The sequence below is a fragment of the Lissotriton helveticus genome, chromosome 8 (genome assembly GCF_964261635.1).
Source record: "Lissotriton helveticus chromosome 8, aLisHel1.1, whole genome shotgun sequence".
Taxonomy (NCBI): Eukaryota; Metazoa; Chordata; class Amphibia; order Caudata; family Salamandridae; genus Lissotriton; species Lissotriton helveticus.
Genome location: NC_136069.1, coordinates 332,855,751 through 332,880,579, shown reverse-complemented (window position 1 = coordinate 332,880,579; position 24,829 = coordinate 332,855,751). Strand labels below are relative to the sequence as shown.

The 24,829-nt window shown below is 46.3% G+C and overlaps 1 protein-coding gene across 2 annotated transcripts in view; it reads left to right on the top strand.

Annotated features, from left to right (window-relative positions):
* ATP8A2 (ATPase phospholipid transporting 8A2) overlaps nt 1-24,829 on the top strand; it is a 1,791,179-nt gene that overhangs the window by 419,287 nt on the left and 1,347,063 nt on the right. For both annotated transcript variants that reach the window (XR_013599395.1, XM_078655985.1), the window contains exon 10: nt 13,741-13,906. Coding sequence is in view for 1 of the 2 variants with exons in the window: in XM_078655985.1 (XP_078512111.1) it covers nt 13,741-13,906 (166 nt within the window). In the remaining variant the exon portion in view is untranslated. The remainder of the gene's footprint in view (nt 1-13,740; nt 13,907-24,829) is intronic.

Genomic DNA, 24,829 nt, shown 5'->3' with positions numbered 1-24,829 from the left:
GCTCCGTAATAATTTTTTTTATCTCTGGGCTGATAATTAGCTCTCCATTTTCTTTCTAATTTCCTACAGAGTTGTTTCTGGATTCTAAATTTATCGGAGGGATTTTTTCTTTTGTTAGAGAAGATTAATTCTGAGGCCATTTTTCTACTGCTGAACTGAAGGAGTATGTTTTGGCAGCTGAATTCAGGTCGAGGTCATCATTCGGCTTTGTGTCTGTTTAATAATTTTTTTTATTTGATAGGGTCAATCTTATTCCAAGTGCGGACGGACCTTCGAACAAGGGAGTTATTGTTGCTACGTTGCTACGTTGGGAGCAGGGGATCCTTATATCAAATAGGACTGCATTATGATCCGACCAAAGCAGAGGTAGAACTTCTTTAAAATTAAGATAAGGGTTACTTGTGAAAATACCATTGAGAGTATGTCCAGCTCTGTGAATGGGAATTCCTACCTTCTGATCTAGGTGAATGCTGGCCAGTGTTTTAGTTAGGGTGTGGGTGTCTGGGTCATCTGGGGTGTCTAAATGAAAGTTAAAGTCCCCCTAGAATTAAGAAGTCAGATGAGTCAATACTTGATTCTAAAAATGGGCTGAGGTTGTTCATATAGGAGGTTTTCAGGCATGCTGGTTGGTATACCAATAAGCTATTGAAGGAATAGGTTTGACTCAGGTTAATTTGGAATGGTAAAAATTTGATATCCAGATCACTATTTGCAAGGGAGCTACAAAATGGCCCTCTCTCTCCTAAAAATAATGGCCACACCCCCACGTTTTTTTTAATCTATCTGACCTAAGGATAGAGAAGCCTACTGGAATATCTTGGGCCAAATCTGGATTTGCAGAGGGGTTTACCCAGGTCTCTCTGATAAATATTATGTTGATGCTATATGTGTCCACAAATTCTTTGAAATGTAGGTTGTGTTTTATTAGTGAGCGTGCAGTGACTGTGTCCTGAAAAGGTTGTTGGGCCACATGATGTAGTTTTGCCCACGATACTTGTCAACCGTATTGTGTGATATTGCCAGTTTGCAGACTGGGCATTGAAAAGGGCCAAGATGAGGTTTAGAGGTAATATAGTTTGGCTTCTTACCCATTGAATCATATGCTAGTAGGTCATCTCTAGAATATGAGACCCTCTGCGCTAGGCTTGGGATAAAATGACCAGGGGTCCTCGCACAAGGCGCAGTCCGGGCGCAGACTCACTTGCCTTTGACTCACCGGCAGCATTCCAGCGCTCCTGAGCTTCATATAGCCCTCGGAGGGTTGGGGGGGTATCCAAGGGGTGCGGCTGCTCTCGAACTCTTTGCATGCCCAATGTTGAAGCATGCAGGGTCCTTTAAGGGCCAGGACTTTGGGGCTTAGTTGGCCATGAAGGGGTGCTAATTAACTTGCAGGTGAGATTGGAAAAAAATTACTTTGATAGCTAGAGTTTCTTGCGAGCACATTACAGACAAGTAGGATTGGAAACAAATCATTTATAACTTAAAAAAACAACTTTAGTGTTCACTGGCGTAGGGGTTGTCGCCAGTGGTGCTCCAGTGGGTGATATTCAACCCCTTCAGATGCACATTTTCAGTGCTCACAAGGTCATTCAAAGTAAAGGTTCTGTCTCCAAATGACAAATTCCCGAGCAGGAGTTGCTTAGCGCAATCAGTATTTCATGCCATCGTGCCTCTCCATTTCCAGGAGAACTTTTTTTCAGCACATTGCCTTGAGGATCATTACAAACAACAATCCATTTGTTGAGCTGATGCAAACTTCACCCTCTCCATCAGAGGAGCTTGTGATATAAGTCTGACCCAGTAGTAAAGCTGGTGAAGAATGGCTGATGTGTTAGGTGGCCTCCTAACAACCACCCACCGAGTAACAGGGCATGGAGAATGCAGACAAGGGTGGTTTTGGGTTCACAAGTGGCAGAAGTCCTTTTACCGCCCAGCTCTAAATCATACTTTCTGTCTTGTGTGTAAAGTCAATACACAGATACAAAATAAAGAAAAAATACTATGTGTTATTGAATTCTTCATCCGGAAAACCCAGAATACAACTCATTCTTAGGAATGTATTTGCAAAGAAGTAGTTCTTAGTGACTCAGCAAGTACATTTTACACAGAACTTGAGTGGTGTTGAAGGTATCCTCGAGTCCACAAGCTCTAACGATGAGATGAGAAATACTCATTATTAGTAATTCTTAGTCTGTTCAATAACTTTGCATGTTTCATTTTGGCAAATTACCCAGAAAGCATTTTCTCTTTGCTCACGCCCTGGCATATATTATAGGAAAATCCAAGTTCAGAATTTGTTGTGTACATAAAGTCAACAAGGTTACCAACCTGAAACACTCATTGAAATTAATCTTACAAATCGTGGGACATTGGTGACTATACTTACTGAATGTAAATCCACCTCAAGATTGCTTTTGATACAGGTCAGGTGTACCCAGTTTGTGTACAACTCTCAAAGGTATCTTGTTCAAGAGTGTCCCCAGAGAGTCCTAACTCTGTGCTTTTAGTCCACAGAAAGTAGGCATTTTTTCCAAACATGAAAAGTCTGCCCATAGTTGGTCAGTCTGTTGCTCTTTATGGGTTTAATAGCGACACACGATTCAATGTTTCAAGGTTCTTTTAAAAGGATCAGCAGAAGTATAACTGGCAAATGCCCAGTTTGGTGAAGGCGTGTGCTATGTCTGCCTTCATTGTATTTAGTCTAGGCAGAGGGATAAACATAAGCAATTGGATCAACAGAAACACCTTTCTCAAATCTGCATTGGAATTGAATTTGGTGAAAGCATTCTTAGATTCCTATCTAACTTTGCCCTATAGTACCGAGATACCACCATGCATTTTAATACAGTTTAATGGGGTATTTGACATTACATATGCCACCAGGCTTCTAAGGTGTTTATGCAAGGTATCGCCTTTCACATTTTACAGAAAAAAGCTATGATTAACATGGAACCTTAAAACGCAGTTTGAAAGGTCCCAAGCCTGGATTATGCCAAAATATAAGCTTACATAAAGGTAAAATATGCATCGTACAATACATGTAGATGCATTCGTTTCTCTTCACACTGCTTTTGTTTGTAACCTGGTTCTCCTGTATTTTGACAGACTAAAAGTCATTAAAAAAATACATCTATGGTTGTGGACCTGAGCCATAACCTAATGATACTACAAGCACAATAAACTATTATTTGGGTGCATTACGGTAGAGGTGGCAATGATAACCATTAATGACACATTTCAAGCTAAATTGTTAATTTGCGTGAGTGAGTCAGCTGTAGTACTCTGTACATTTGGCTTAATTGGTTAGACCAGTTAAAAAATATTTGAATGCTAAAAGGTTGGGGCTTATTGTAACAATCTGCACACATCTCAAAATCTGATCCTAGCAAGCGTGTGCATGTTTGCTTAAAGTGGGAAATGTAAAATATTTCACATTCAACAGTATATATTTATTTAAGGAGTTTTGCCGAGGACTGGCATGTCTTGCTGCCACTTTTTAGCGCTAAGTGGGGTTGGGGCTGATCCAATCCCGGCAACGGGGTGCTAAAAAGGTGCTTGAAAAGATGGATCTTCTGGTCATTCTTGAACTGGAGATCATTCAATTGACCTCTTAAGGCTGGGCATAAATAGTTCAGCAAGAAATTCTTATGAATGGAATCATTAAAAACGAATGAAGAGACTTTTATGATAAACTAAAAAACGTAAAGTGGCAAAAGTGTATGAACACTTTGTCTGTGTTTGTAAACCAACATTTTGGAAGGAAATTCAAATTTGATTGGTAGAGGTATTGTCCATAAGCTGCTTTTGATCAATTCTTGTCAATAACAGTCATCTGGTAGGTGTGCTGCTGCAGTGAAACTCAGTTTCATCTGGTTGACCTGGAGCTGACCCATGCACAATAGTGTGGTAAATGGACTCAATCCCACAGGCAGTCCCATAGACAGTATTGATAATCTCATCAGAAGTCATGCAGATGCTTGGCCTTCCTTCATCATGAGAGCAAGGAAGAGTGTGCTCCACAGGGATCAGCCTCAATCTCACACTCAGCCCTCTGCCGATCCCTCTCCAAGGCACTGATTTCGAACTTTTTTTTTATTTGTTTTTGTTGGCATTTGTAACATAAAAACTTTAACAGTTACATTCAGCAAGACAAATATCTCGTAATATTCAGTCTATAGGCCATAGGTATCGTGACCAACCATGTTATTTACAGCTTATATCAGAGAAGAACAGCAGGTCATTACAGTATGACAGCAGTGGTTAACAAACATTGCCCCATGTCCAGACTATGCTTTAGTGATATACTGTAGGATCTCGGACCCTAATGTCGGGGACGGTATGAATATCTGGTATACACGTTAAAGGTTGTCTAAGTTCACGGTGTTTAGCCAGTCTACAAATGGCTCCCAGTAACCCCGGGGGCAGGGTCGCACTGGCAGCTGTTCCCAATATGTCTCCAGTTGCGTTTTACAGTGTGTGACACTAATGATCCAACGTTTTGTGGTCGGCGGCCGAGTCGTTCTCCAATGAATGGCGACTTGGCATTTTGCCAGAATTAACAGCATTGCAGTTAACCTTCTACGTTTGGGTGGAATATCAGTGTTGTCTCCCAGCAACGCCGCCAGTGGCGTGCAGGGCAGTGTATGTCCAATAATGGTCTGCATGTGTTGCAATACACATATCTAAAAGTTAGCCACCGACCAGCAATGCCATGCCACGTGCAGGAAGTTGGCCTGCATGTCCCCACATCACCAACAGCGATCATCAGAGCGCAGGCCCGTTTGGTGCAATTGCGTAGGAGTGCGATATAGGCGGTGTATATATTTGAAGTGGATCAGTCTTAGCAGATAATTAGGGGACAACAGTTTCAACTGTACGCAGACCAACTGCCATTGGTCGTCCAAAATGTTCAATGCCCAACTTTGCCTCCCTCCCTGCTTTAGCCTCAGGGACGATGAGTGGGGATTCTCGCTGCATGGTGTTATATATGAGGGTGATCAGCTTGCAGCCGTGTTCAATCGCAAGTACGTTTTCTAGTGCAGCCAGTGGCGAGGGGGGGGTGTGGAAACGCGTTGAACCTACTTCTGCAGGAGGAGCATAACTGGTAATACAGGAGCATATCCGCTGTTGTGGGGGGGCGTCTGTCCGCACATCTGTTGCACATTTAAGAAAGTGTCTGCGGGAAATAGGTCCTTGCCCTTGCATATCTTAAGCTGTGTCGCTCTTTCTCACTCCCTTCGAACTACCGCTGGGGTATCTGTGGATGATTCACTAATTGCATCGAGGGGGCGTATAACGTGTGTAGCTTTGCTCTCTTACGCAGTCCTGTCCAGGCCCATTGTAGCGCCTTTACTGCATGCACTGCATTAACTTCATCTTGTGGTCTTTTGTAGCCTTTAAAGATGGCGGTAGCAAGTGGCAGAGGCGCCACTCTATCCATTTGTATGGCCACATGTGGCTGACAAGGTGTAGGGCGTATCCAATAGTATAGGAAGTGCACCTGTGCGCTGTAAGCGTATAGTATAAAATCCGGTGTGGCCAGTCCCCCTTGAGATTGTGGTAGGGTGAGTGTCTCCCATGCTTATCATGGGCTGTTTCCCCGCCAATACCAGTTCGATCATGAGGGAGCGCAGTGTTTTGAAGAAGTGTGTCGTTAGAGGGATGGGGATGTTAACAAACAGGTACAATAGCTTGGGTAGTATAATCATTTTGGTCAGTGCAATGCGTCCCATTAATGAGGGGCAGCATCTTCCACCGGTGTATCCTCTCTGTGATCCAGTTAATTGCCCTGCCATCGTTTTAGGACCACAATTCAGTAAGATCATTGCTCAGCGAAATCCCCAGATAGCGTATTGGTCCTGTCGCCCAGGTGATAGGGTACTCCATGTCGAATTGTCAAGTGCCGGAGGTCCGGGGGAAGATGATAGATTTGCCCCAATTTATCCGCACCCCAGAGAGTTCCCCGTATCGAATCAATTCCCTCGTCATGGGTGTCAGATTTTCACTAGGGTCAGTCATGTATAGTGTGATGTTGTCTGCGTATAATGAGATTGATAGGCCACGTGATGTAAACCCCATGCTGCGAGGAGTATGGTGTTGTCTAATGCGTGCTGTCAGCGGCTCGGTTGCAAAGGCAAAAAGTAGGGGCGAAAGGTGGTACCCCAGTCTCGTCCCCCTGGTTATATTCAAAGGCTCAGAGACCAGTCCATTCACTCGCACACGCACTGTGGGCATCGTATACAATAGTTGTATCTGTTGGATAAAGATGGGGATGAGACCTATTCGGTGTAGCAACGGAAAAAGGAAACTCCACTCCAATGAGTGGAATGCCTTTGTGGCATCGAGTAAGACCGCGATTGCCGAGACGTGTGGAGCCAGATAATGTATTAAAGCAAATAGAGTCTGGAGATTGTGGGAAGTAGACCGTCCCGGTATAAAACCAGACTGGTCTGGTAATATTATTCGGGTAAGTAGAGGTTGCATTTGGGTGGCTAAGAGTTTTGCGAACATTTTTGCATCTATATTTACTAGTGAAATTGGGCGATAGGAATCGCATTGGGTAGGGTCTTTGTCCGGTTTTAAAACCGTTATTATAATGGCTTTTCTCATTGAGGGGGGAAGATGACCCACCTCCATGGCTTCATGATACACCGCCAAGAGGCGAGGAGCTAGAATATCAGCATACTCTTTATAGAATTTGGCTGTCAGGCCATCAGGGCCAGGGGCTTTGTCTGCTGGGATACCGCCTATGGTCTGTTCGATATCCTCCACCATAAAAGGCAGCTCCATGTACTCACGATGGGCTCTTTCGAACCATACTAGTGCTATGCAATCAAAATATTCATTCAATAGGTCCTCTGTCAGGCTTATATAGTTGTGTGTAGAAACTGCACATCGTGGATAGGATGGCTGGTGGAGAGCGATCTATTTCCCCCTCCGTGGTGGTCAATTCTGTGATAAAGGGGGAGCCTCTGGGTCTGCGCAGGAGATTGGCCAGTGTTTTGCTCGGTCTGTCCCCTTCTCCGTATCTACACGCTGTTGCCTGTTTGTGTTGGAGTTTGACTTCCCGCTCCACTTCCTCCTGCTAAGACGTGAGAGAGGTACATATCTTCGCTAATATATAGGGTGTTGGTGTTGTGCAGTATTGTACTTCTAGTTTGTGTTATTCCTTTTTGATTCAGCTGAGACTATTCCTTATACCACAGAGAATCCCAGATTGCCCTTCTATACAATATCCCCGATCACAACTTTAGCGCAATTCTGTTTCCTTGATAGTGAGTGCCTCCTTTATCTCTGGCTGCTCTCAGCGCAGTGTCTCTGTCCCTATAGTTAAGTAGGCGAGCTATAATCGATCTCGGGGGAGCTCCCTGGGCTGGTCTGGGGCCCAGGGTATGATTTTATTTATTTATTTATTATTTATTTTAGTGTTTTATAGAGCGCGAACTTGACCCGTTAGGGTATCAGAGCTCTTTACAGAGTCAAAGAGTCATACAAAAGGCATGATATCACAAGAGTATACTGTACATTCGGGACGGAGGTGCAGAATACAAGAGGGAAGGGAGTATCCAAGGATAGTCAATATTACAGTTGCTGAAGACAGGCCCCCCGGTTTTTTGGTGGGGTGAGGTCGAAGGAGGAAGGCAATAGTGTCTCAGGTGGTTGTGGGACGGGGTTTAGCCGAGGAATTTACCCATGAGGAAGGATTTAGCCTCCTTTTTGAAGCGTGCCAGAGAGGGGATCCTACTGATGGCGGGTAGGAAGGAGTTCCATATTCTTGGTGTAGCCCCAGTGAACGCCCGATTATAGGTTTTTTTTCCCGAAAGCGTGCAGGCTGGAGTAGGAGGGCACTGGCTGATCGTGAGTTTCTGTTTCCTCCGAATATCACAAGTTTCTGTGTAAGATACGCAGGGCAGTTTGAATGTAGGGCCTTGTGTGTGATGCATGCCAACTTATGTTGAATTTTGGCCTCAAGAGGAAGCCAGTTCAACGCTTTAAGATGAGGAGTGATGTGATCAAATTTCATTGTACCGGTAAGTAGTCTGGCGGCTGCATTGAGGCAGGCTTTTAAGGCTGCTAGGGAGATCTTGGGTAAACCAGAGAGGGTGGAACAGCCATATTCCAGCCTAGAAATGACTGGTGCTTGGACTGCAAGTTTTAGGTCTGGAGCGTCAAGAAAGGGTTTCAGTTTCCATAGGTAGCTCAGGTGGAATCTGGCAGATTTGGCCATTGAGTTGATGTGGTCTCGCATGTTCAGGTTGTAATCTAAGGTTTTTCCTAGAGATTTGGCCGAGTCCACAATGGTCGGGGGATAGTTTAAGACTGGGATGGCTTTATTCCAAGTCTGGATCTCAGAGTTGCTTTTTGGAGGGGAAATTAGAAGGAACTCCGTTTTCTTTGCATTGAGTTTGTGTTGGTTGGAGGAGAGCCATTGGACGGTCAGCTTCAGGGCCTCATTCAGGTAGAGAATCTCCTTGAGAGATGAGATTTTTATGTAGATCTGAGTGTCTTCGGCGTACATATGGTAGGAGATATTTGCAGTGCAAAGGACTTCATTAAGGGGTTCTAAATAAAGGTTGAAAAGGGTGGGGGACAACGTTGATCCTTGGGGGACTCCAACCGTGACCAAGGAGGGAGCGGACAGGTTACTGTTGATTAGGAATCTCTGAGATCGGTTTTGGGGGAAGGATCCAAACCAGTCAAGGACAGGGCCATCTAATCCCATCCTAAGTTTGAGGCGTTCAAGTAGCTTCCTGTGGTTGACCGTGTCGAAGGCCGAGGATATATCTGGGAGGATTAGGAGACAGGTTTAGTCTTGGTCAAGGGCTTGTAGGGTATCATCGACGATGTGGAGCATGGTGGTTTCAGTGCTGTGTCCAGGTCGAAAACCAGATTGGCAGTCATCGATTGGGTTGAAGTTGTTGATGTGGTGACTTAGCTGCAGTTGCACACACTTCTCCAGCATTTTAGCTAAGAGAGGAATGTTGGGAATCGGTCTGAAATTGTCTGGGGAGGCTGGATCAGAATGGGAAGGACTTGGCCCGCTTTCAGAGAGTCAGGGATAGATCCCTGCCGGAGAGAGGCGTTAATTATCACAGTCCTGCTAGGAATAATTAATTGGGCAGCGGTCGCAAGACAGTTAGAAGGGAGCGGGTCGTTTAAATGGTTGTTCAAGTTTAAGGTGGAAAGGATTTTGGCAACCGAGTCTTTGCCGTAGAGTGAGAAGTCAGTCCAGTGTGCTTAATTCTTAGGTGAGGACTGTAGAGGCAGGGGAGGAGGAGGCGGAAGGTCAGGGGTTGGTAGAGAGAGTGAGGCAAAACTAAGTTTGTTACCAAAGGTTTTGATTTTGTTTGCAAAAAACGAGGAGAATTCCTCGGATGAGATGAGACTTAGGGTTTTCTTTCGATGTTTTGGCCAATTTGTTCGATAGGTATTTGACCAGCTCAAAGAGTTTGCGAGGTCTGTTTTGGGCATTTCCTAGTTCCACTCTGAAGAACTCTTTTTTTGAGTTGAGGATGTTCTTGTTGTATGTATTTCTGGCCTGGCAGAGAAGTTTTAGGTGAGCGGCCGAGGGGTGCTGTCTCCAGATTATTTTGCCTTGTCGGAGGGATCTCCTCTCATTCTTGAGGGATCCAGTGAACCATGGGTTTCTATCTTTGACTTGAGTTCTTTTTAGTTTAAGAGGGGCTAGGTCATCCAGAATGTTCAACATAGTTGCAGAGTAGTGATCATTGAGGTCACTGACCGATGTGATATGTGGGGTGGGGGTCAGATTTGCAACAGACCTCAAGTTCCTTGCGGTCCAGGTTCTTTGTTTCTCTGACCCAGCGTTTGGGAAGCACCGGTTGTGGTGTCCTTATCTTGTGGGTGCCAGGTAGAAGGAAGGCAATGGCGTGGTGGTCAGACCAGTCACAGGGGTCTATAGAGATAAGCTTGACGGTTGCCTCCTTAGAGATGATCCCGTCAAGAGTGGCCCCTTACGAATGGGTTGGGAGTGAACAAGCTTGGGTCAGGGCTTGATCGGCCAGGAGGTCCTTAATGGCATTGACATGAGGATCCTTGGGATCGTTCCAGTGCAGGTTGAAATCTTCGAGGAAAATGTCTTTGGCGTTGGAGGAACTCTTTGCTGTGAGAATTTCAATGAGGTGGTCAGTGAAGGAGTCGTTTATGCCTGGGGGGTGGTAAAAGATGTGCAGGTTGCACAGTTGGGTGGTGTTACTGCAAATTGAGAGGGCTAGGTATTCACAGGAATCAGTAGTATCCGCCAGAAGCTCTGTGACAAGGAGGTTAGAGCGATAGATGCAGGTGAGGCCACCACCTTGCTTGTTATGTTGTCTCTCTAGCCTAGCAATGTTCTAGTTGGGGGGGGACTAAGAGGTCGAGGCATGGGGATGAGGAATCATTGAGCCATGATTCTGTTAGAATATCTAAGTCGGAGTTATTGTTCAGGATGAGAGCAGCGACATCGCCGGCATGCTTTACTGCCGATCGGCAGTTAATTAAGAGACCAGTCAGGAAGGGCAGGGAGGTGGTGTCGGGAGTCGGGGCAGACCGGTGTACAGGTGCTAGATTGCTTCTGATCACTCTTCTGTTACAGAGGGGAGCTGATCTGCAGGAGTTTATAGCGACCGTGCGGATGGGATGTTCAGCACTCACGTCTGATAGGCAAGTGAGTGGGGCTGCATTATGGTCCTGGAGAATGTCAAGGATTTCCTTTTCAGTGAGGTCTAGGGAATTTGTTGTGACGAGGGAAGGGTTGTAGGAGAGGGCGAGGGCTAGGGTTTCCTCCTCCGATAGTTGGCTAGGGTGCTTATGAGGGCAAAATTTCCTCAAGGATGTCGGTAGTGAGTCTTTGGGGAGCTCTAGGATAGGAGGGGAAGTGGGGTTCAGCTGAGGCTTGAGGCTAATGAAGGAGAGTTCAGCGAGGTGAAGGAGGTTCGTTAGATCCAGGATGGAGAAGTGGATGCCCTGAATTATTTTGGTGGCTCTGGAGTGCAGAGTATTGATATCCATGTAAGGGGGGGGACACGGTAGAGTTGCTGGGAGGGTTAAGATGGACTGTATTAGGGGTCATAGAAGGGGTGGGTTGTGTGTTAGCGGGGCTAGCTTGATCTGCATCAACAAAAGCCGTTGGAGGCATACCGGTCTTAGAGTCCGAGTGGGGAGCATGAAGGGAGGGAACCAAGGGTCTTGAGTCGATTGCGTTGGGGAGGCAGGTAGGAGGGCTGAGGAGGTTAGGCTGTGCTGTGTTGGAAACTGTGGAGTCTGAGTGGAGAGCATGAAGGGAGGAGACCAAGGGTCTCGGGTCGATTGCATTGGGGAGGCTGGAAGGAGGACTGTGGGGGTGTGGGTGTGCTGTGTTGGAAATCGTGGAGACCGTGGGGGGAGATAGAGGGATGTGCACGTTCCACCAGAAACATCAGGGTGAGATCATCTGCACAGAGGTCTTGAAGCAAGTCTTCTATGTATCGTTCCATAATTTGGATGTTGGTCGATTCCGGTATCCCCGTGATACCGATGTTCTTCCTTCTGGACCTCGCCTCCAAATCTTCGTTGCGGGCCTTGATCACTTCAAGGATCCTCTCCATACTGAGCATGTTACCTCGTGATGTTTCCTGACGATCCTCTGAGTCCGAGACTCGCTGTTCCAGTGTGTCTATCCGACTTTTGTGTTTAGAGTGAGGCAAAACATGTAGTCCGTTCTTTCCGCCATGTTCTCTAATTTGGTGTCATTGGCTTTCAGGCTGCCTCGTACCTTACGCATCATTGCACAGATGTCATCATCTTGATCAGAGTCCATTTGGGTCTCGGGGACTTGATCACTTCAAGGATCCTCTCCATACTGAGCATGTTACCTCGTGATGTTTCCTGACGATCCTCTGAGTCCGAGACTCGCTGTTACAGTGTGTCTATCCGACTTTTGTGTTTAGAGTGAGGCAAAACATGTAGTCCGTTCTTTCCGCCATGTTCTCAAATTTGGTGTCAATGGCTTTCAGGCTGCCTCGTACCTTACGCATCATTGCACAGATGTCATCATCTTGATCAGAGTCCATTTGGGTCTCGGGGACTACAGTGAGTGAAGCTGTGAGAGGCTCTTGTAGGCATGTTGATCGTTTCTCAAAATTGAGTTTGGGTTGCTTGCTTCCCATGTTTATATTTGGTACGTCCCACACCACAGCTCTTGGCTTTGCGAGGGCCACTTTTTGTTTTTGCTGGTACGTTGTGGGAAGGCTGCGGTCTTGGATAGGCTACATTATATTCGTAAGCTGTTGTATCTTACAGTTTATGATGTATTCTTAGTTCCTTCCATTGTGATTAATTCAGCCTGACTGTCAATGGGAACACAGTCGTGAAATCCATCTGGGGCTCAACAGGGTTTATTGGTATTCTATTTCTAGAAAGACTAGCGAGTGTCTTCCTGCGTCATGTCTTCGCCGCTAGTTACCTACAATTGGCATCAGAGATCAACTGCTTCTACCATCCTTGCTTATTTTGCAAGTTACTCACTATACCGTTGCTGTGATCAGTTCTGTGCCTTGCGGTGCACCACTTCCCAGTTCGAGCCCCAGCTTTCGGCTCCTGAGCTAGTACTTTGTCTGAGAAATTCACAGTTGTTAGCTTCCCTCTATCAGTTTTTCAATGCTGTCACGCAGTTAGGTGGTATTTAAAGCAGCGGGTCGCTAAGGGGCCTCTGTGGGTTGTGCGTCCGTTTCTCTTTATATAGGTATCAGGGGAGGTCTCTTACCTCCTGTCACCCACGTCTTAGACCTTCAATGTAATCCTGCTGGGTTAGCGCTACGGTCCAACTTCCCTTGCAGGATCTTAAATTGTGGTAGACTAGCAGATTTTCACTGTGCCTTTATGCTTGTGGGAGAAGGCTCAGTCTACGGTGCACACATGGGGGAGTAGAGCAGGAGTTCGTCAGACTCTTGGTATGAGTCGGGGTCCGCGCTGTTAATGGCGCTGTTTGCTCCAGCCCCGGTCCTCCGTTGTCTCGCCAGCCCCCTTCAGCCTGCTACCGCCACACGCACCCGTCCGCTCCGGACCTTCCCGGGCGGTTTTCCGGGTTGCCTACTGTGGCGGGGGGGGGGAGGAGACGCGCCGGTCAGCGAGACTCACCGCAGTTGATGTGTGTTCGCAGCGCCCCGGCTCCTGGGCTCAGCAAAGCGGGTCCCCAGCATCAGCGGCCACCATTTTGGTTCTCGTCTCACCTCAGCTTGCCTGGTCGGAACCTCCGCGGTCTCCATGTTACGTGCAGTCCTCGCCAGGGCTGTGCTCCTGATGCGGGCGGTTGGGCTGGCAGTGTTTCAGGGGGCTTAATGATGTTTTCGCCTTCTAATTTCCCTGCTGTCGGTCTCCGCTGTCCGAAAATTCAGTAAATCCTCTGGAAGAAGTTGGGAAAGACCTAACATGTAACTTTTGGAGCCAAAATTGTGAATAAATTCACAAATTCAAATTGTACAAATAGCAGAACAATACTACTTCCTAAGCAAATGTTGAGCTGGGGACTATATAGAATGAAATCTATGAGCCACTACATTTACAATGAACTGTCGCAAAAAACACAGAAATAAAATATTTACTATATTACTAAAATTAATTTGATTTATACTAGAGGAGGTGTTTGCCATGCACTAATTGTAGAATGGTAGAGTTGTCGTTGTTTTCGAATGGTGGTAGAATATTTATACTTGAAGTCTGTCTTTACGGTTTTTATTCACCACTATTTATTGTATCCTTCAGAATTCAACAAAAGCCCCCCTGAAGAGGTCCAATGTTGAAAAGGTGACCAATATGCAAATCCTGGTATTATTTTGCATCCTCCTCGTCATGGCCCTCATCAGTTCTGTTGGTGCTCTACTTTGGAACAGAACTCATGGTCAGGTTAATTGGTACCTAGGATCAAATGGTAAGACAATATTAATTGTGACTATGCCACATATGTTATTCCGCTTCCTAGATTCTAGTTTTATTTTTTGTCTGGGTTAGAAAACGATTGCTGTAGTGTTGCAGGTGTTAACGCAAAGAATACCCAACCCCTTTATATTTATGACATCCTTCGGCAAAGATATAACACCCTTTTTTTAAACAATCATTGCCAAAGCCAATAGGTATGGTCCTAGCTGAATATGCAAGTCACACAGATGGTCCAACTGGCCTGTAAGACAATTGGGCATTGCCCAACAGGTTGGTCTTAAAGCTAAATGTGGGGGCCGGGTTTTTGGCTATTGTGGCCTTTTGTATGGTCTGCTTAGCAGTTTTTACTGTTGATAGCACTGATGTTAAAAGAAACATTGCATGTAGCAAGATCAAATCCATGCAGTCCTGCATATCTTGCAAGACACATAAATAGCATCTGTTTTCTAGTTCAAAACTGTCCCAATTTAAAAGCATGGGCCACGTTTTTAGCTAGCAAATTGACTAATGGGTGCCAGTTATATTTTGCTGTCCGGGCCTATTTTCTGCTCCACTCCGACCCGAGCCAGACCAGTCAGCTTTGGCAATGCTTGTTCACTTTGTACACTTATTCCTCCAGTTATTTCAGGCCTCTGGCATATTGTGGAAGGTTACATTGTCCCATTAGGTTTTGGTAATTTGATGGGAACTCAAAGAGTTCCTACTCAGTGTCTTTCATGCTTGCCTCCTTCCTCTCAGCCTCAGTCATAACTACCATGTGTAGGGTTTAATGAATAACCACTATGGAGCGGTAAGTTTGGAAAACCTTTAATCACCCGGAGCGCCGGGAGCAACTCTGGTGGGCAGCGGTCGGTGCCAGTAGAACAATATGGCGCCTTCCGCTTCCCGTCGTCTGCTTCCTGTTCCGGGAACAGAAAGACTAGACAGCCACTACATATCTCCCCCCTTTATGCATTTACCCCAAACATGTAACCAAGTCCTTACTTCCAGTTCATGTCATAGTCCTTAAACTTCTCTGGTACCTTCACTCTCCTCCCCACACGGGTCTGCATTCCTTCACTGCTTCCTTCTCCTTCCGATACCTTGCTCTCTGTTCGTTCTCCCAAACCGTCACTTTCTCTGTCCGTTACTTCCTCTTCACTTTCTGCTTTGCGTCCACTCCTCTCTATATCTCTTGTTCTCCTTTCTCCTTCTCCATCTTCCACGTGCTGCTCTCCTTCATCTACATTCTCTCCATACCGTCCCCTACGTTCGCCTTCGCCTTCGTCTTCTACATACTCCGCACCTTCCATCGTCCCTTCTTCCCACTTCAAGATTTTACTGCATTTCGCCATTCTGTCCAGTGACCATATCTTGCCGTCACTTAGCAGGGCCGAACGGGCGTAGGGCTCTACCACCTTCAAGGGAGGTGAAAACTTGCTTTCTCCCTTTCTCTTCATGATTGCCAGTTTCACCCTAACCCACTCGCCCTTCTCCAAGTCCACTTTCTGAGTGTTCCGTCTCTTGTTGTAGTGAGCGGCGTATACCTCCTGTGCCCTTTCCAAATTCCTTCTGACCACAGCAGGTGACCACTTGCTCTGCACTACTAGTTTCCTCCACGCCGTGTTGTCTTTTGTGAAGGCCTCCCTTCCTCTTAAAACCTTGAACGGGCTGTATCCTGTGCTCCCAGGTGTGATGCGATACGCCCAAATCATCTTCTCCAATTCCTTCTCCCAGTCCAAACCATCATCTATGGCTGCTTGTATGGTTCCCATAATTACGCGATTGAAACGCTCCACTTGACCATTACCAGCTGGGTGATAGATTGGTGTGTGTTTCACTTCGATTCCATTTCTGTTTGTAAAGGCAGTCCACTTCGCTGAAGTGAATGGGGGCCCGTTGTCGCACGTTATTATCTTTGGGATTCCTTCTCTGACAAACGTGGCACGTAAAAAACGTACCACTGCTTCAGTGTCTGCATGTTCCACAATTTCTATTTCCGGCCATTTCGAGTATTTGTCGATGATTACTACTGCGTATTTCTGAGTTCCTGCTTTGTCGAGGACTGGGCCCATTATGTCCATCATCTCCCACGGTCCATCCGGAACTGGGAATTTCCCCAAGGGCGGTCTCAGCATGCTCTGTGACTTGTCCGCCTTTGCGCATGACTCGCACTTACGCACATGACGTTCCACTTGCGCATCGATGGCCGGCCACCAGTACGCTTGTCGGGCCAGGGCTTTCGTTTTCGTTATTCCTTGGTGCCCTTCATGTAGTAGTGACATCAGATGATCCAGAATGTTCTGTGGTGGAACCACCTTGTCACCTCGGAGTAAGAATACAGGGTTCTCCGCCAGAGACAGCTCGTCCCTGACTTCCCAATACCTCCTCAGTTCTTCCTTCAAGTGTCTTTTTTCCGGCCATCCATGGACGACGTACCCTTTCACTGCCTCCAGATCCGTGTCCTCTTCGTATGCCTTTTCCCATTCCTGGGCACTTATCACTTCTTCCGTGTCTTGGATGGTGGCCACCACATATCCTTCCCATTCCTGTCTCTCTCCGCTTCCCGCTTCGTCCATGGCCGCTGCCCTACTCAGGAAGTCCGCAACTTTGTTCTGCGGTCCCGGAATGTGTTCCACTTCATAGACGAAGTCTAACAGTCTGAGAGTCATCTTGGCAATCCTGGGTGTGGCATGATCGTGGCCGCTGGATGTTAGTACACGGACCAGTGGTTTGTGGTCTGTCTTCACTAGGAACTTGGCTCCCCACAAGTATTGCCTAAATTTCTCCATCGCCCAGACCACCGCCAGCATTTCTTTCTCCACAACACTGAACTTCTCTTCATTGGGGGCTAGCGAGCGAGAGGCGAAACTGACAGTCGACAGCTCTCCGGATTCTGATTTTTGCATCAGCACTGCCCCAAGGCCACGGTCACTGGCGTCAGTAGTGAGGATAGACTCTGCACTCGGGTCGAATCCCTTGAGGGGAATGGCGGTGCTCATCTCCTGCTTGAGTGCGTCAAATTCCATTTGCTCGTCTTTCCCCCACTGGAACCTATTCTTTTCCTTGAGGAGTTGACGAATAAAGTGCGTTTTCGTGGCGAAATGGGGAATGAGCTTGCTGTAATACTCGGCCATTCCCAGAAATGACCGAACATCTTCTTTCTTCCCTGGAGTGGGTGCCTCCAGAATGGCTTTCATGGTTGTCCTCTTAGGAGTAATCCCTTGTCCACTCACCTCGTGCCCTAGGTACGTGACGGATTGGACTCCTAATTTGCATTTGGACCACTCAGCAGTAAGCCCATTGTCCTGCAGCCTTCGCAACACTTTGTGGAGTTTCTCATTATGGTCTTGCTTCGACTTTCCCATCACTAAAATATCGTCCTGAAAGAATAGGACGTCTTTCAAGTTTTTTAGAAGTCTGTGCATAATCTTCTGGAAGACTGCCGCGGCGGAAGCTAGGCCGAAGGGCATCCTCACAAATTCGTAGCAACCAAAGGGTGTGATAAAAGATGTGAGATGGCTGCACGACGGATGTAGTTTCACTTGATGGTAGGCTGACGACAAGTCTACCGCGGAGAACCATTTGACATCTTTAGTTTTCGCCAGCATTTCATTGATTCGTGGTAGGGGGAATTTGTCTATGACGATGTTTTTGTTCAATTCTCTGAGGTCTACGCAGAGCCGTACCTTGCCGTTCGGCTTTTGGGCTACCACTAGGGGTGAGAGCCATTCTGCACTCTCAATCGCCCTGATCACTCCTTCTCTTTCCAGTCTGTCCAGTTCCGTTTGCACTGCTTCTCTACTGCGTAATGGGATATTCCTCACTTTGTGCATAACGGGCTCCGCTCCCTCCTTTAGCTTTATGAGATGCGTGTATTTACCTAGTTCACCAATCTGGCCGTTGAACACCTTGGGGTACGCCTTCTGCCACAACGTCACGTCTTCCATGTTATCCATGTCCATAAGTAAGATTTTTTCGATTCCTCCCGGGTTGAGCTGGATTCCCAACGCTCCCTGGTCCTTCCAGCTCAGCACCGAAGGGCCTTTCTCTGCGACATATAGTTTACAATGTGCTTGGCGGCCTCTGAATTCGAACAGGAGAGGACAGTACCCCAACATGGGAATCTTTTGTCCGGTATATGTGACTGGTCTCACATCCAGAGGTAGAAGGTTCCCTTTGATCTTTGGCGCGAATCTGTCTTCCCAAACTTGCCTTTGAACGATGGATATGGGCGCTCCACTGTCTGCGATCATCTCCAGTGGTATTCCCCCGATGTGCATGTCAAGTCTGGGTTTATCTGAGTTCGAACCTTCCATTTCCAGTACTTGGACGTCTATGTAAAGGAACTCCTCTTCTTCCACTGTGTCTTCTCGGTCGCTTGCGTCTTCCCGCTGTCCTTGGTCCACAAAACGTACCATTGCGTTCCTAGGTTTCTTGCGACACACTTTTTCGTAGTGTCCGAAAATGTTGCAGTAAGAGCATTTGGCCCTGAACGCAGGGCACGCCTTGTCATTTCCTAGATGGGCATTGCTACCACACCTGTAACAGTGGGGTCTACCTCCTTTGTAGGATTTGCTGTCCGTCTGGTATTTGGTGAAGTTGTCGGATCTTCCACCTCCCTGACTCCTCTGCGTGTCGCTCTGCTTTGAACGGACATTTTTGGTGGGCGCTAGTATCTTGCATAGTGTTTGCGACTCCATGGCTTCTTTCTTTGCTGCTTGAGGGCACCTCCTTGACAGTTCTGCTTTCTTGACCATCGCCCAAATTTCTTTGAGTGGGGCATCTCCATTCACCCACAACTTTTCCTGTATGTGAGAGCTGGACGTATGCATGATAATCTGGTCCCTGATTAGTTCATCGTGAAGCGTGCCATACTTACACGTGAGGGCCAATTTCCGCAACGCTACGACGTACTCGTCCACCGTCTCGCCACTCTTTTGCTTCCTCTGAAAGAAGTTGGATCTGTCAATCGCGACGCACACCACCGGTCTGTAGTGTGCATCTAGGTCAGCGATGGCGTGATCAAAGACTTCCGTGTCCGTGGCGACTCTCTCACCTTTGACTATGGTGTCGTACACTCTGATCCCTTCTGGACCCAAGTTATGTAGTAGGATCTTCTTTTTCCTTTTGCTCGAAAACGGGGTGTCACCTTCTTCCTCCAGTGCCTCCAGATAGTTAAGGAAATACCATTTCCAGTCCTTCCATTTCATCTCCGGTTCGCCGCCCTTTGTCAGAAACGGTACCATTTGGGTGAGGGACGTAGTCTGACCTGCCATTCTGGGCACTCTCCTCCTGTCTGTCGCAGTCTGGATCGCCCGACTGGGTGGACTACCTGGCGTGTGCTGCTTCGCTGTGTCCTCTCCACTACCTTCTCCGTCACTCTCCCTCTCCTGGACTCTCCTCGCGGGGCTCGACAGTCCTTGGCGGACCTCCTCTTCAACGTGGTAGGAAGAGTCAGGTGCCTCAGCTACTCTCCGCTTTTCTGCCAGGGTGCCTGAATGGATGCACGGCACTGGGGATGGGTCAATGGTCTATGCCGTGACTCTGTGATCCCAGTGTGCCTCGGATGAGCACTGTGTCCCCTGATGCCTGTGAGCCTTGATTCTGGCTATATCAGCGCTGGAGGGGCTAATGTGTGCCTCCCCGCCCTGGACGTTGGTGCAGGTGCAGGTGATTGCACTGTGGGGCGCCTCGAGTGTTTTGCGCCTTTTCCTGGACGTCTGACGGCTCCTCTGCCGCGCTCCGGGTATCTTAGCCGCCGCACCCGCGGGATGCGTGATGTTCGGCGTATAGTGTTCGTCGGTGGGTTCACACCCCGACCCTCGTCGCCATTGTAGGGTTTAATGAATAACCACTATGGAGCGGTAAGTTTGGAAAACCTTTAATCACCCGGAGCGCCGGGAGCAACTCTGGTGGGCAGCGGTCGGCGCCAGTAGAACAATATGGCCGCCTTCCGCTTCCCGTCGTCTGCTTCCTGTTCCGGGAACAGAAAGACTAGACCGCCACTACACCATGTTTGTCGCATCCTAGCTCCCCTGTTCAAAACAAGTCACCGAGTGTATGTGGCAAAGAGATGCGCACTTTAAGGCAGCAGGCCTTAAAGTGCTCTAAACGATAAATGCTCTGATTTTAGGGAATGCTATGGTTCATAGTATTTTACAAGAATCTTTGGTAGTGTTTTAGTTACAGATGTTACAGTGACGAGGAGGTTCTATAACTGAAAGGTTTAAACAGTTTCACGGGTTCATCCTTTTTCTAGGTTTATGCTTCTGTCTGTAGTACTTTACAAACACTTATGTAGTATCCGTACCACTGTAAATGCTCTCTGTCGTGTGCAGCACGTTATACACAGCAGTAGGTGCTTATTCGTGTACATCAAGAGAGAAATAACATCTTGGAATTACACAATCGAATTACATTTCACATGTATACAATTTGAGGCACGAGAGATTAAGTGGCCTACCCTGAATTATAAAATATGCAGTGAAGTGCGCAGCTGGCATTAAAAACCCTTGTCCCCAGGCTCCAAAATCACCACGTTAGACACAAGATCATATGTCCTCCCTCAAGCACCTTCTATCGACTGGATCACAGAGCACTTTAAATTGCTTTCAGATAACGCTGTACCACTAGGCACTTTACAAGCTTACCTCATGCAGTTGTTCTTGGGTGCAGTACATATTAGGAGTCTACAAAGTGCCGCAGGGTACAGTACACATTACAGTATGGCAAAATTGTTGGGAGTAAAGTGCATGAAAGAGACTTGTACTTTAAGAACCCTTCATATAGTACACTCAGGAGTAACCACCAGAACCCCATGGACTGTAACCCAGAGCATGCTGCAAGACCATATATAAGCTGTACCACAGTACACTTTACAGTTCCCTCATAAACTTTGCAATACTGATCACCTGAAAAAACAAACCTCCAGTATTCTCAGTGCTTGAAAAAGTATGTCATGTGCTTTAAACATTCACTTTGTGGGACACCAGAGAGCCCGGCTCCTAGATGGTGACACTCCTGTGAGGCTCCTTGCGCAGGGTATACAGCCATACCTTATTGTCGTGTATTTCTATAGGTTCTGAATCGATCCCCCTATTCCTGACCCTATTCTGGTTAAGCTACCTAGCTAGTTAACTAACAGTCAGCCCATGAGGCAAGAAATTCCCCATGATGCAGATACCGTTATCTGACGCAGTCACACTACGGCACAGGAACGTGTTATCTGATTAGGTCATAACGCTTGAGATCTAATTAGACAAGCGACATTCCTCCAGCCCCTGATAAGGCATACGACGTTCTCATAACAAATCAAACCTATGACAACCTGGATAATCCGTGCGGCCATTGTTTTGATTTCACAGAGAACTTTAGTAAAGAATGTGCTAACGAGCAAGTCGTATGACATCTTTATTGACGTACCTATGTCCATCCTTACGTCAATCCCGGCACCTTTAAGGTATAAATATTGCTGACCTTGCCCTATGCAAACACACGCGTGGTGACAAGACGGAGCAGCCATACTTGCCGAAGCCGAGAGCAGAAGCAGACCCCGCAGGCAGCAGCCCCGCCTTCCTGACGCGCTGAGAGACGCGCTGCTATCTCAAGCCGAGAGACCCAGCACCGGCGCTTCCGGGTAGCCCTCGCAGGCAGCCTGGAATATCGAGAGCAGAGAAAGAGATACCATTCCTCATTCATCCTAAATTCCAGGTACAGAACTGAATAACCCCTCCTAGAGAATTCCTTAGTTATTCACTTGGCAAAAACAAACTTAAACTAAACTGTAACTTTCTATTCCCGCCCACGCATTAGACTTAGGTCAGGTACACGGGGTAGGCGTATTTAGAAACACCAGTTGAGTACGTTTAGTCAAATGTATATGTGTATGTAAATATATTTTAATCATTTTAAACATCATATGGCTCAGAAACCATATCAATGTTTTTACAGTATTATTTTATACTATTGCTTCTAATGTATGCACTTTACTTAACTATAAGTATCGCAATAATATCGATCCATTTCTCTTGTACGAGAAAAGAGACTGATCAATAAATAACATCTTTTATTGAACACGCCCGTCTCTTCCTTTTCTCTACATTCTGATGAGACTAAGAATGCACGTACTGACTGAGTAAAATAATTGCCTTGTGCTCACACGACTCTCGAGATTGACTCTTGATTAGGGGAGAGCAAAGTTGTCATGTTCTATGGTTGTCAGAAACTAAATCCCTTCTTGTCTAATCAGGGGAGTTAATCCTTCCTTGAACATTCGAGAAAGTTTCTAGCGAACTCTGAGCTTAGCTGGCAAACCCAAAAATTAAGTCTAGTATCGACAGTAGTAGACCTAGTTAACGTCTGGCCTAGGCCTTTACTGCTGTAGGCACTATTCCAATGCGCAGAGCCTATTGGGAAAATAGGAGCTACACTACATGGCGCCCAACGCGTTTGGAAAGGGCGATAAAACTAACGTAAGACATTTAGAGTAACTCAGTCGTGCTTTCTCACTCAGACCCCTTTTCCCAAATACTCCAAAGACGTCTGGAGTGGGTGAAAGGTTATAATATCCTCCAAAACCTCGCAGGAGGGAACTCCTATGTATGGTTCTTGGTCTAGTCAACGTTGAAGGATAAAACAGTTCCAAAATATTGTGCACCTAATCTCCGTTTCCATAAAGAAACCTGATCTGCAAACAAAAATAATACCATCCTGTCAGTAAAATGGGAGACAGCGATGGAGAAAGAGAGGCAATTAGATTAGCTACTGAAATAGCAGATGCTGATGCTACCATGCAAGCAGCAGACGCGGATATAATACTTATTCCGGTCATTAAAAGGAGATCTATAACCTTAAAACTTATAGAAAATGGACTGACACCTAGAGGTGGCACAGTCATATTCGTAATTGAGGCACACGAATATCGGCAGACAGAGGTATACTATACATGGATACATTTTCCAGCAGCAAATGCTGTAACAAAGTACTTCCACTATTACAAAGTAGAGGAACCTCCTGAAACGTACACTCCTTTCGAGGAGGTGGAAGTACCACTCAAATTCCAAGAGCATTTGCTCTTATTTGATGGCGCCCTAATACATAACAATCACATTACAAGGCTCGGTCCTTTAGGAAGACCAGGAGCAACGTGGCCGGTCCTAGCCGGATACACACCACATCCAGACATCGAAAGAATGCCTGCAGCAGAGCTATTAATACAGCTAAAACAACTACTAAAAATTCATAGACAATTAGTTCAGTATGTAATGCGGACTTCAACAATTCAGCCAGCGATTAAAATTCCACAGCTGACCCCTCACCAGGGGAACACAAATAAAATCACACCACAGAACATCCAATCCTGCCTAGGTAAAGTTCCAGCTAAACGGGAACAAATACCATTCTGGTTGGCACAGAAAATTACCCAAATAGAGGCGGTGTTTCCTGACACCACCCCATTAGAAAAACACAGGATTCTGACTATGTCTCCCAATGGGAATCGCACCACACATTGAGGACTGTGACACTTGGGGTACAGTCTTTGCTTCCATCTACACAAAAACGCACGGTGTCCCATCCATTTCGGTGATACCAGATGTGCTAAAACAAATTCAAGATGAATACGGTCCAGAACCTGCTTTAACTCTTGGTATGAAATTACTGAAAGACTTCAAGCAGGTCTCGGCTATATTACTAGCCAACATAAAGGGTGAAGCAGCAAACGTGGCGATCCGCCAGAGGTTAAAAGAGACAGATATAGCAGACCAACCAGCTGAAATTGCCAGAATCATAGAAAAATCCTATGAAGAACTAGGCAGAGATAGTCTAGGTGGAATACCAGTAAAACCGCAACTGACTACAAGTCCAGAAAAAATATTTTTTAATAATAATTCACCAAAAAAGAACTGGGATGGAAATAAACAATCCAATCCTAAAGAAAAGAAATTCCAGTCCAGAGGAAGGTCTCCTAGGCGAAGAGAGAAATCTCCAAACCCGAGACAAAGGTCACCTCAGAGTGAACCCTCTGGGAATAGATATAACCTTAGAAATAGGGATAATATTAAAAAACCTGATAGATATCAAGACATTGATACACGTCCCTCTCAATCTTTTCAGAATTCCTCGCAGAAATCGGAAAGAAGAGGACGATCAGAAGAGCACGCCAAGTCCAAAGACAAGGAACCTGCTCAACTGAAAAAGAAATCACAATTTCCAAAAAAGAAGGTAGCCAGTATCAAGGTAGTTAACAATGCCGAGAATACTGAGGACACAACTGAAAAACGGAGAATGGGCTCAGACAATGCTAGACAGCGCAGCAGAGGTGAGCATAGCTCGCAAAGTCCTTATGAATCATCTGGAGACAGTGGACACGAATGAATACCTTCAAGTGGAAACTGCAGATACCAGAGTTAGCAAGCCCCACAAAATATACGAGATAACATTACGTATAGAGGGAGATAAGACTAGGAAAATAAGGGGACTATTTTGGGATAACCTATCCAAGGGCTATGACATCCTTCTAGCTGAAAAAGACTGGCCACCAGAGTTTGTCAGGGAGTGCCCTCATGGCGAAGAAGTAATTATGCCTGCCTTCTCGAATCAAATACCGATTCATAAAAAATATACACTTGCTAGAAAGTGGGCAGTGGCCTTAGCACCTGCTTTATATAAAAATCATGTAGGATGGGATGAGGATTCTCCTCCTCACAAAGTCCAGTTAAAATCACAACCTACTGCACAAAGGCAGTACCCAATTAAGCAAGAAGCTAAAAAACAAGTAAATGAAATACTAGATCAGCTAGAATACCAAGGGGTGATTGAAACTTGCACCTCACAAATGAACAATCCTTTGTTTCCGGTCTCCAAACCAGACAATTCGTACCGTCTAGTTTTGGATTACCGACACCTTAACACATGTTGCAAAACTTTTGCAGTG